General features: G+C 36.7%; 1 protein-coding gene across 1 annotated transcript in view; it reads right to left on the bottom strand.

Annotated features, from left to right (window-relative positions):
* LOC128996395 (semaphorin-1A) overlaps nucleotides 1–13,828 on the bottom strand; it is a 488,248-nt gene that overhangs the window by 454,987 nt on the left and 19,433 nt on the right. The window contains exon 2 of the mRNA XM_054421704.1: nucleotides 5,831–6,080. Coding sequence (XP_054277679.1) covers nucleotides 5,831–5,927 — 97 coding nt within the window. The 5' untranslated portion in view covers nucleotides 5,928–6,080. The remainder of the gene's footprint in view (nucleotides 1–5,830; nucleotides 6,081–13,828) is intronic.

Raw genomic sequence — 13,828 nt, 5'->3', positions numbered from 1 at the left:
GACAATCAGCGATTGTTATCACTTGTTTGTCGACTGATTGTCACAGAAGAGAACCCAATCGCCCTTTGTGTCCCAAAACTGGAGAACGCTTGAACTGATTCCAACCACCAATTCATTTTGTTTGTGTTTGGTTTGTTTGCAGACAATGAAACAGCAATTCCTTCGCACAAGATTGTGTATTTGTGATATCGATAGCAATACAATGTATCATAGATGAAAAAATTAAATAGGCCAATAAATATATTTATAGTATAAAATATATTGATATGATTCTATTTGTCTATGGATTTTTCCATTTGAAAGATGTTAATGTATTTTTATCGGTTATCTTGTGTCAAAATTGTTACTTATTGCTACTATTATTTATTGTTGTTGTTATTTAATAATTAATATTTATTATTCTTAGTCTATGAACGATTTACTTTATTCAATTTTATAAACTCATAGCATGTTCTCAATTTTTGTACAAACTAGAATAGTGCTGCAATGTTAATGGGATTTGTATTCTGTTTTGTAGCATGCAAAATAAAATAAAATAAAATAAAATGGTTGAACTGCAATAGTGAACGAATTACACAGGGGAACTCGAGGAAACAATTTGTCCATACCAACTACTATAGGTAAAATATTCTTTGGAAAAGCACGAAAACATTACTACTCGCACCTAAAGCATTGACAATAATTCATTAAACATGGTGATAAATTGTAGCATCTAATTAATCGTAAAAGCAACTACAAAAAGGTATGCTGCATGTACTGTAGTCTTTAACTATGAATCAACCCTATAGCTTTGATTACGTCAGGAATTTGTATACATCAGTGGCATTTGAACACGTTTATGGAAATGATTATATCCTTAGTTTAACTTGGATATTGGGAATCAACCCCGTCCCTCTCGCTTTGAAATCGTGCTTGTCAATATAGTCTGTATGATGAAACCTGGCCATCTATCTACCTGGGACCATCGATGTATACTTTAGACATCGATGCTTGGAACTGCCCTGGACCTGCATTGGCCACCTCAATACGTAGGGCCAGATGACAGGTTCCATCAGACAGACCTGGACCTTAAACCATTGGCCACCTCAATACCTAGGGTCAGATGACAGGTTCCATCAGACAGACTATAATCCAACATGCGTTTAACTTTCAACTACTTGAATCAGTCTACAGTTCGGTTCATTATTGGATTCCGGAGACTAATTTGAGCCACAATCGCATCGAGACAAATTATTTAACTCATTCTCCGAATGATGAAACACAAACCCACTCAACACCGACATTATATCAGTTCCAGCCTTCAGCCGAGAACTAATAAACCAACAAGGAGTTGCCAAATTCAACATTTGCGGCGTACAATTTTCGTAATGTACAAACAAATCTGCCACCTCAGGCTCTAGACATCAGCGATGAGTTTCGTCTGCAAACAAACCGTCAAAGCCAACCTTTCATTCGGAATGGCCGCCATTTTATTGGTTTAATGAACTCGCTCCAGGCAGCTTCTTAATTACATCTGACCGCCTTCATTACGGTCAAATATCAAATTGTAATGAAAATTTGGTTCGTGGTCTGCGGTCAGGTTTGCGTTTCTTTTTTCGTGACAACTTTCTTCTCCCTGTATCATAGGCCTAACCTCTTTTTTAAACATAATTTTAATGGTATCATTGTCAACTTCTACTATTAAAGACCAAGTCTTTATTTATCAGTGACTTGTAATTGTTTACACACTATATATAAACACCGGTTTAGATAAAGCCACAATCTAATAAGATTGAAAACCATGAGTGCAAGGATCACATCTGAATAGTTGTTTTATTTTAATTGTATAGCAAAGCGACAGATAACAACACAAACAGTTTAACAGTTTATCAGACAATGTTGACAAAGCAGACACAAACTATGAAGTATTACAAGAGAGAAGGTAGTAAGTAGAATGTCTTGACAATGGTCGTTTTCGAGCAACAAAAGTAATAGTAGTTGTTATTACAGTGATTTGGAATTTTTCTCTGAGATAGATGGACTGCTTGGGTTGAAGGTTTGGATACTATTTGTCAATAGGCTACAAATTATGGATGACACAACAAAATGCCAACATTACATAGTAAAAAAAACCTGTGTTCGCTTAGTAGTTTCCTTCAAAAAACGCTAAAAAATCGAAAATTTTATATTCGATACCTTTTTAATTTCGCTTCTTGAGTTCTCTATACATTTCGTCCGTTCATATGGTCTCCAATAATTTTGAAACTCATTTTCTGACTCGATTCTTCACTCGCTTTTACTGACTGTAAACATCTTTAACAACTTCTATTTGGTCGATTCTTTTTTGCAACTAAAATATATATATAAGCCAAATAAATATTTTATGAATTGATTCTGATCAACATGACGTAGCAACCTTTAAAAGTGTGTACGGTCTACAAGACGTTTACACTGTAGAAGGTAGGCTACATAATTAATTATTACTAGCCTAACCTGTCAAGACTTGGACAAGAAGTTTAATTACAGTAATGTATCGGACCCCAAGTAATCTGACAACTGAAAGTCAAATAAACATTACGGTCCTTACATAGCTTGATTACTGATTAGGTATAGTAATTAATTAACTGTTTTTCATTGGTAAAATAATTGTGTATAAAAATATTCATAATTGCCGAACCCCCAAAGGTACAAAAACACCACACAAAACACACCAAGTTTTAATATTACCCTACGTTATAATCCTTAAGTTATCTCACACTTACTTATAATTAATCCGAAAAACGTATGTCAAAATAATTTATAAATAATAATAGAATATTGTTCGCAACGTAACAAAAAGGCCGTGTTAATCCTTCTCTTAGGAGATTAAATTATTTGCGTTAAAAAATGTAAGCCCATCACAGGCTGTGATCTTATTCAGTGCATATCTGTTAGAACTGATATAGTAAAAATGTCTCTTTAACACAAAAAAATATTTGTTTCACAAGCTAAACTGATATTACTTTTAAAATTAACATAAGTTTAAATATGAATACAAGTATTACCTTAGAGATAGTCATTACAAAATAGTTAGAACCAACTACTGTATTATTTTTCTACAAATTACAATAACGTGAAAATATTTTTTTATTTAAAGGTATGTTTGAGTTTGCTAACAAGCCCAAAACAACCGTGAAAAAGGGTTAATGTTGTGGGTCTGTAGCCCTAAAATGTAGACTAAATTCATATTATACAAAGCAATACCATTTAGGCCTATAGTTTGTTGATAAATAGGGGCTGATTTAATTTTCCAGTGTCAATATATTATGTAAAATGAAGAAACCCGTAAATATTAAAATAAACTAACCATGCAATCATGAATTTTCTATTAGTTTACAAATTTTTTAGTCCTTTAGCAATGATTATATTTCAAATCTAAATACTCATAATATTCTTTTAGGTGGGAGGGAGGGGGATTTAAATATCGTAAATTCGATAAAAATTATCACTCAAATATTATAAATCTAATAAATATCATTCATCATTTGTATACTACTAATAAATACCGATACAATGAAACACATATACTTATAAACAAATGAATATGAATTTTCAAATTTTTTTTAACTTACTTGAACCATGTAAGTAACGAAATTCTTTTATTAATGGTGGCGTTTAATATGAAAATAATTCGAACCAATTAGTTGCATGTTGCATAAAATAAATACACTGGCAACTGTGTGGTAATGTCAGTTACAAATGGTAACATCTAACATGAAAGTTAGCAGAACAAGTAAGTGAGCGTTACAAATTGTTCACATCGACCAATTTCCATTATTAAATGTTGCATACGGTTGCACTTTTAACTTTGTAAAACGTTAGTAAGCCAATTCATTGTGATTTAGCTAGGAACAATATTTTATTTAAACTTAGATGTTCATAATTTGAAGTAAATATAAGCTCTATTAATTGTTTCTGCATCTAGATACCACTTACTTCGTTGGTCTACATGTTTTTAATTTGGTACCGGTACACCAAAAGAGGGAAAGAACATTTTTGAGAATAATGATAAAGAGAATTACTGTATTTGGCAACTTCAAACGTACAAACAAAACTGTAGAACAAAAATCGTGTCTATTTATTGCATAACTTGGGTAGGCAAATCTTACTTATCGTAACACACAAGTTTGAAGGTACCTATATGCTTAGCAACAAATAAATTCCAATTTACAAACCATAATTTGGCAGAAACGTATTATACTGTATTTCTGATAAGAACATCTGTTAATATGATATCAATCCATTTTTGACGAGATGTTTGTTTTGATTTGAATATTATACGACAAAAAACAACCTAAGAGATTTTTCTATAACTAATGCGATATAAAATCATAGTTAAGATTATAGTTTTAAAATATACCTAACCGTCAAGATTGCATTTTGAGCCCGTAATTGGCCTATTGTTCAGAACACCGTACTTCGATCACAAAAATAAGGCGGTTTGAGAAGAAGCTCACCCACCACTTTTTTTGAATTTGTATGTTGCTAATGTGATACATTTCTTCCCCTAAAACCACCTAAATATTGTGAACTAAGTGTAATATTAATATCCAAAAGCTCGTCTTGCGGCTTTAAGAACTAAAGATCTCTAAGTATGATGATAAGTAATGATCTTCCGCCCTCGAGTATTTAGACTGTATATATCCTTGTTAATTATCAAATTTTCAAAAATGGGTATTGCAAAGCTTATTCTTAATCATTTTCAAACCAAATGCGCGATTAATAATTGTGCTTCATAGGCCGTTTATCGTGAATCTAATGCGATAGGGCCTATTTAATTGTGGTGCACGACGTTTATAGTAATTGAAAAAGTTACAGAACATTAGCGGTTTGTCGAGTTAAACACCATACACCGGCCAGTTTCGCCGATAATCCACCTAATAGGTGGACAAAGTAAAACGCAGTTACAACTCAAATGGTGTTTTGAAAAACTTAATCCACGCCTTAATTTTACGGGAATCTTAATTCACACACTACTTCAAAACAATTCGAGTCAATTTAGAAGTGTTATTGAAAACATGTATTTTATAATAAAAGTACCTGATGCAACGGCGATGTATGTGGACGTTCTGTGTAACGCAAACGGTTCAATTCTTTTATGAAACAACTATTTAAACGGCATAGAAAACCTCCATTAGGATTTAAACTTTGTATTTAGCTATTGCTAAACTAGGTTTTCTGAAGATTCCAACGAAATGTGAACTTAATTTAACAAGTTCTTTACACACTAAAAAACTACCTTAACTTAATTTTTACACGGACGTGATCGAATATGGAAACTTTTGCAATATAATAGACACAACAACAATTTTCCTGATGCCATTTGTTTCTGTTTTCTTTTTTTCAATAGTAATCAGTTATAAATTCGAAGGAAAGGGAAACCCTAGATTAAATTATTCACATTGGTCAAGTGTGGTTAGCAAAATAGGGAATTGGACCCCTTTTGGAAAAATATGAGAAAATATTTCGCATTCAAACATAATCACACCAAACTGGACGAAAGATTCAAGGATTTCCGTAACACGTAGATTTTAGGGTCGAAACATTATTTAAGCGGACTTGAGAGATTTTATCATTCATGAAACGATCAAAATCTATTAATTTCCGATCATGGAATAAAATAGCATACATAGTATCAATGAATAAAACAAAACAAACACACACTAAACAATAAGATCAATTTACAACGTAAACCCGACCTACATCTAAAACAATAAAAACAAAACCCATCAACAAAAAAAAATGTTTAACCATTATTCCAAGACAGTTTTGCACTTTTGTATAGGAACTGCTAGGTTGTCTATGTACTCACCTATTTGAACGAACATCTTTGGCCTGACGACGTCCTGCCATGCGGAGAACGCTGCGGCGGCCAGCGTGACCAGCAGAGCCACTGGTCTCCAGTCCATGGTGTAGGCCTACCACAAGCACAGGACACTCACAGCGACACACACATAACCGCCACCATAGCCGCGAACCGCGCGACACTGACTACTCAACCACACGACGTGACGACGACGAGCAGACTGTCGTGCGCCTGCGCCACCACCGCCCCCAGCACCCTGCAACAAGGGAGAAATACCTGTAGTAAGGGAATAAACACACCTGTAGTGTAGGGATAAATGCCTACATGATACACAACCTAGGGGTGTATAGCAAGGGAGAAATTACCAGTAGTGTGGGATAAATGCCTAGATGATACACAACCTAGGGGGGTATAGCAAGGGACGATTTACCTGTAGTGTGGAATAAATCCCTACATGATACACAACTTGGAGGTGTATACCAAGGGAGGATTTACCTGTAGTGTGGGATAAATCCCTTCATAATACACAACCTAGGAGGGTATAGCAAAGGGAGAAATTACCAGTAGTATGGGATGAATCCCAGCTTAGGGGTGTATGGCAAGGGAGGATTTACCTGTAGTGTGGAATAAATCATTCATGGCACACAACCTAGGGTGTATAGCAAGGGAGAAATTACCCGTAATGAGGAATAGATCTCTACATGGCACACCACTTCGGGGGGTATGGCAAGTAAGAAATGACCAGTAGTATGAGATAAATCCTAACTTAGGGGTGTATGGCAAGGGAGGATTTACCTGTAGTGTGGGGAAATTCTTACATGAGAAGCTTTGTTGGGAGAGCCACACAAAAGGGGAAAACGCACATACTGTAGTGAGGTTACAGTTGGGGATAGGAAGGTGGTAAACATGGATACGTATTATGGAGAATAAATATAACACCAATAGATCTGTAACGAAGGAGTAATACCTGTTCAGTGGTATACTGTGGAATAAAACCTCCTACATGACGAACTACTAAGGAATGAGAAAGAGGGAAAGAATACCTTAGGAGACATGGGGGTGACTTGGGAATCGGATACTTGTGTTGAGGGAAAATGTTAGGGAGAAATCCCTACGAAGTATATCTGTATCGTAGGAGGGTCCTGCGAGGTAGAAACACAAGTAGCGACACAGTTGGTATAAATCCCTACACGCAGTACATCTCAGGGATCAGTAACAAATAACAAGGGAAAACTCAGAAGTGAGGGAGAAACAGACAGGGATTAAATACCTGTGAAGAGGTACTGTTGGGGTTAGTTCCTACATATCACAGTCAGCAAAGTGGTATGAGGGGGAAAACTAATACGAGGCCGGTAGGAGTATAGCGATGAATAAACTCCCTTAAAAACTTAACGTATCATTAGAAAGATACGAATGTCGACACATCACAGTGTGGTAGGAGGGTCGTTTGACAATTTACTATTGAGGTACAAAAAACGAAAGATCAAGGAAAGCAAACATTAAAAAGTTGAAGTTTCCTTTGTCAGTCTGACCCTATGAATATTTCGCAACACGTGGCCGTAGTCACGCGAATTTCCCGTAGAGTTGGCAGGTCGAGTTTCTCGGACGGAGAATCTATTAGCTCGCGTGATCTGTCGCGAGGCCATCAAATACTCCGGTAAATGGATAGTTGGAGTTTGACATGCTCAATGTCCTAGCTAACCCCCCCCCCCCCCCCTCCCACCAGTACAACCATCCCTTCACTGTAGGGCTGCGAGACGACGAAAGCGATAACCCCGTCTGTGAGAATTGAGGTTTAATTTTTTCATGAGGAGCAACGCAGCGTATTCGTGAATAAATGACTCGCCAGCTCAAACTTGGGTGTTAAGGTTTGTGCAAGTAGCTTTTTTTGTCCCTACCTCTGAAATGTTTTGTAATTGAAACAAAAGATTCGTTATGATTGTATAGCGGCAAGGTTATGAGGTCTTAGTTTTTGTTTTAGTCTTAAACTACACAAGCACTTGGGGGTTCTGGAAAGAAAAATTACTTAACACTTTAATCACCACATTAAAATGTATATAATTGGTTATTCATAACATAACACTCATTAATACTTTATGTATGTATAAGCACATTTGGGTTTCAAAACTCGTTGCAAAAATAGGTACAACGTGTGCTAAAAGGCGTGCAAAAAACGTCGTATCGTGTGGAAGCAGTTTTAACTATAACAAGATGACCGAGCGATGCACGGGGAAAACCTTCCGTGCCCTTAGACAAGAGAATGGACTGCCCAGGTAATGTATAAAACTGAAGCCAAGAAATATGAAGTTCAGGACCAGAGAGTACTAGTGTGTATTAATTAAAACCAGAGGTCGTCTAGTAGTCGAAAACTCGACCAAAAATATGCAAAAATTAACTGAAACTTAGTTAATTGCCATTAAAACCATTAACTAAACTAAAATAGTTAGCGAGTACATAAACAAAACCAGTTTTGTAACAAATATTTCAGTTGCGTCCGATTGTTTTATCAATTGAGGCAAACGAGTGGAACCGTTTAAAGTCCCGATTTCTTATTTGCATTGTTGATCCTCGAGGCAATCCCGCCGTTATACGACAAAGGGGATGTAAAATCGAAATTCAACAAGATGATTGAAGTCAACGTCTTAGACTCTGCCTGGCCTCTCGAGACCCCCACCTCCGAGCCTTGGGAATCGCTTTATTCCGGCCTTAATCAACATTTCATTTTTGTAACTCAATTTAATTTAGAGCTTAATTTAATTTAAATTCCATGTCAAAATATAGTTTAAAGTGTTCAGTAGGTATGAGTAAAATGTCCAAACATATGCATCTATTCCATAAGAAGTACATAGGAAAGGTAGTTTCTTCACAGAATAAAATTATTTATTAAAAGTATATCTATGAACACTATCACAAACAGAACATAGTTTGGGTGTTAGTAGTGTCGTAGTGTTTAGTCTATGATTAAACTCAGATGAACTGTATCAGCAGGACACATACTTCTTCTTCTTCCCACTCGCTTGTCAACAATTTTAATAATAGGTAAGCGTTAGGAGTAACTAACAATAGTTACACTGGTATTTAATAGGGAAAACCACATAAATTGCAAAACTATCGAACAGCATTGGTTTTTACAGCATTGGGGTCGTGCCATTTCGCTTAGTGTTAAACGGTAAACATAATAAATTTTTATCAAAATCATTTGATATTTTTTTATCTTGGAGATACCATAGATAAGTGTATACCAAATTACTTCAAAATCGAACCACAAGTCGTGTAGCATGTATTACACATACAGACATCACTTCGAACCCCATTTTTGGAGGGTTCAAGAAGACCCATAACGTATATTTCCAAACAAAACTCTATCTCGAAAATATTGACTATGGATAGAGGAAAGTGAAAAAGGATCATATACACACTGTCTTACGGCAATTACATTGTTTTAAACCCAACACACGGAGTGTATATTGCGGTAAATTCATAAGAGCGTTCATTAAATCATTACAAGAAGTGATTCTCAACAGCAGTAGGAGGAGAAGAAAGCCTACAAATATTGCACGACTACTTCCGAACAATCGTGCAGACCAATCTAATCAACCACCCTCTTTTAATAATTTATGGCCAGAGCGGAGACTGAATATTTTTTATTTGGAGTGTCGAAGAATCGTCTGGCTAGTACAACTGTTCCCGCAAAAATGGGCGTTCCCTCCAAAAGAAAATTGCAAATAGTGGATCTGAGGTTATGTGCGTTATTTGAGGAAGAACGCTTAGGTTATGTCTTCATCAACAACGCTATGGTGCGCCAAATTATAGTTCGGCCGCTTAGAAAGCGACCTGCGCGCTAATGCTAAACCAATGCTATAGGAGGTCGCTTTCTAAGCGGCCGAACTAGTTACATTTACGTAGTAAAACTTACATAGTTGTAACACTTCTATTTTCAGTATGTCTGTAAGTCTTGAGGAGTTAGGACCAATTACACCTTTATTAAATAAATGGTATCAGCGATTCTTTTTTCCAATTATCACAAGCTGGATTATATGATATTTTATAGGGAGAATCATATAGTTGCATTCACTTTTGAAGCGTGAATTTTACAGCAATGAATTTTGTGGGAGTTTTCGTAGGAGGTGGCACTATTTTAATTATAAGAAACATAACGTACTAATTTTCACTAAAACGATCATTTTCAAAAATCCGATTATCCATTATTTTATGGGAAAATAAAAAAAGTTTTAAGCCGTAATTTGTTCAGCTATGGGGGTTGTACCATTTTGTTCAGAACTTATTATAACATACTAAATTTTTATCAAATTCGCTTAGGCCATTTTCAAAGATATTTGTTTTCTCGAAAAAAAATAAAAACACTTAGATACCATGGATTAGTAGCTACGTACCAAGTTTCATCAAAATCGGACCAATCCACACATACAGACACACACAAACACACACACAGACACACACAATCACACTGACAGACATCTCTTCGAAAACCATAGCCCAGCAAGTAAAACTCTTATTAGATTCATCCATACAGAATTCATTTCAACATAGTAAAGTTAAACGCAACATAATATAATTATAATAAATCCTACCACAGCTTAGCAAATTCAAATAACAATTTTGACTCCAACTTCAATTTAACAGCACAGCTTCTTACAAGCGTATGCTATAGTGCAGTAGTTTCATGTGTCCCACGACGACGTTAAACCTAAGTTATTCCCTCTTGATAAACAAGACTGTCACGAGATCCGAATTTTCCACTCTTATATTCTGGCGGTACAAATTTGCAATTATATTTCTGTTTGTATCCCACATATGTCTACTATTTTACTGAGGATTTACTTTCGACATCATTGCCAAAATATTAGTTTATGTCCCATGAAAAAAATATTTTCTTAAAGATAGTTTGTCTTCGTATGTTTCTACGTGTACATTTTTTATGTTAGCAAATTTTATTTTGATTTAATATTTATATTTACAATTAGTTACGATGGGAGGCTCAAGAAACGGACGAATTTAATTGATTAATTTCGTGTGCTCCCACCATCTCCGCGTTCCGCCATCTCCGAACCCAAATCTGTCCCGCCATCTCCGAATTCTTGAGTGACCCCGTCACTGCCTGCGTTGTTAGCTGTCATTGCGTCCACGGCTGCGAAGCCCCGTGGATGGAAGATTTAATGAAAATTTAACCCGTGGATTAGGTTAGGTTAGGTCAGGTTAGGTTAGATTAGGTTAGGTTAGGTTAGGTTAAGTTAGGCTAGGTTAGGTTTGGTTAAGTTAGGTTAGGTTTGGACGGAAAGTCTTAACGCAGGAAGTAACCGAGGATTATAGGGGTCACTCTGAAATTCGGAGGTAGCGGTACACGGAGGTGGCGGGACGTGGAGATAGCGGGAGGTAACCGATTAATTTAACCAATGTCTAATTTGAATTTAAATATACTTTTTACGCTAATTGAATTTACTGTTACAGGTTTAATACGTTAAAAAGTAAGGTTTTGGCTAAATGTTTTTAGTTAACTGCACTCCCCGCCCCACCCCACAAAATTGCTGACCAGAAAGGTATAAGATATTAATACACCAAAACCTAATACAATGTATTGCAACAACAAAATAAACCAACTGGATTAAACTCTCCGAACAAAAATTTAATATAATAATTATTAAATACACTAATATTTATTTAAATAATGTTTTTGATCACGTCAAGACACGTCATCACGTCATGTGGATTCATAAAAACGAAAACAAATACCTCAATTTGACGACGAAAGTACGAGTTTAGAAAGTAGTTTATTTTATTTTCCCACTGCACCTCATCTTCTCAGGATACCCCAACTAGCATTGAGATGTAAACGCTGCATAGAAGATGGAACCTTCATAATCTTGGTCATTAAATGTTTCCCCTCGCTGAACACAAAATTTGCATCGCCGCTGACGTCCCACTCTCATTCGCTGATGGCATTTCACTGCGATTTGTCCCTGTGCGCTTACACGATGGCATTTCATAGATGAAGAAATCAAATTATATATTTTCGCAGTTGAATAAAAATAGTGATTTAGAAATAATTTGTATACATTTTGGTTCAAAACTAGTCCAGGTGTTTCTTTTAATAACTCGGCTAAGCTTTATTTATGATTGTTTAGGAAGGTATTGTCACAAAATATTGACTTTTTCTTTGAAAGCTGTTTATGTTTTTCATTTATTTCTTGATTATAAATAATACTCGTTGGTACTACCCGTAGTATACTGATAATTAACACACGACCTACTCCAAAATATTTACACCAAATACTTACGAAATTTACCAGACAGTAGATATTTGTCATCGAATTCGATAAGCTCGGTATGTTTAGTGAGATGAACTGTGATCGAAAGCCGTTGTGTCATCTTTTATAGGATTTTACCGAGTAAAATACTGCACAGTACAGTATGAGTTTACATGTACATATCGAGTAGTGTTAATCGTTGACATATTTTACTAGGTCTACTGTACATCTAAGTAAACCGGTAGGTTTTTCACTTTTAGCAAACAGGCTACATACTCCTTGAACATATTGTTATTTGTTTACTGAGCCGTGACTTGTCCACCAAGCGTCCCACCAATGTCACGCCTCAGTGTTTTTTTTATAGTGCGAGTGCTGGCTTTGCGCCGGAACTCAATCGGTTTGGGTCTGGCAGCAGTCCTGCAGACCCCGGGGCTATTTTTCCGCTGCCGAGCACATTTTCGGCAGAAGGCGAGCGACTGTCAATTTAACCTGTCAAACTTTGTCGTTTTCTGAAGGCAATATATTTTACTTCAGACAATTGCTTTATTTTCTACGCCAGCGAATTTTGAACATGGTTTAAGTGTTTTGCCAGTCGTCAGATGAGGTCCCGGATGGGAGGTTTGGTTCTGCTGATGTCGTCCTCGGAGAGGGTCGCCTGGGGGAACTCTCCACCTTCCACCCCCTTGAGCTGCCAACTGCCCTGTTTCTCCGGGGACTTTTAAGCCACCATCCGCCTTCAACCACCACCGCCTACCACCACCAAGTGCCGCAAGTTTGTTTGAATTAGCCTATAAACATTTTTGAAGGACTTGATATTTAGAGGGGCCCCCAAATTATTCATGACTTGTTATTTATTTTTAAGCTAATCGTTATTTATTGATTTTGAAAGTTAATTATTTATTGTTAAATAATTAAAAGTGGTAACTGTAAAAGGATGGTAACTGATCAGTTTTAAACTTTAAATAGATTAACAATAAATAATTAACTTTCAAAATCAATAAATAACGATTAGCTTAAAAATAAATAACAAGTCATGAATAATTTGGGGGCCCCTCTAAATATCAAGTCCTTCAAAAATGTTTATAGGCTAATTCAAACAAACTTGCGGCACTTGGTGGTGGTAGGCGGTGGTGGTTGAAGGCGGATGGTGGCTTAAAAGTCCCCGGAGAAACAGGGCAGTTGGCAGCTCAAGGGGGTGGAAGGTGGAGAGTTCCCCCAGGCGACCCTCTCCGAGGACGACATCAGCAGAACCAAACCTCCCATCCGGGACCTCATCTGACGACTGGCAAAACACTTAAACCATGTTCAAAATTCGCTGGCGTAGAAAATAAAGCAATTGTCTGAAGTAAAATATATTGCCTTCAGAAAACGACAAAGTTTGACAGGTTAAATTGACAGTCGCTCGCCTTCTGCCGAAAATGTGCTCGGCAGCGGAAAAATAGCCCCGGGGTCTGCAGGACTGCTGCCAGACCCAAACCGATTGAGTTCCGGCGCAAAGCCAGCACTCGCACTATAAAAAAAACACTGAGGCGTGACATTGGTGGGACGCTTGGTGGACAAGTCACGGCTCAACCTCCCCCCCCAAAGGAGGACTTCCTCTCCAAAAAAAGAAAACAACCTCTCCCAATTCTAGAAGAACTCAACACCTCAGATCAACTCAAGTGTCTGAAGTGGGGAACGCCAAAAGTCTTTCAACTGGAGGGACTACTCACCCCCAGGGTTTGCACTGGCCAGTGCT

The sequence above is a fragment of the Macrosteles quadrilineatus genome, unplaced genomic scaffold, assembly GCF_028750875.1.
Source record: "Macrosteles quadrilineatus isolate MER2022 unplaced genomic scaffold, UCM_ALF_1.0 Scaffold_6__1_contigs__length_79288215, whole genome shotgun sequence".
Classification (NCBI taxonomy): Eukaryota; Metazoa; Arthropoda; class Insecta; order Hemiptera; family Cicadellidae; genus Macrosteles; species Macrosteles quadrilineatus.
Note: the sequence above shows the minus strand (reverse complement) of the source record. Positions and strands in the feature narration are given on the sequence as shown.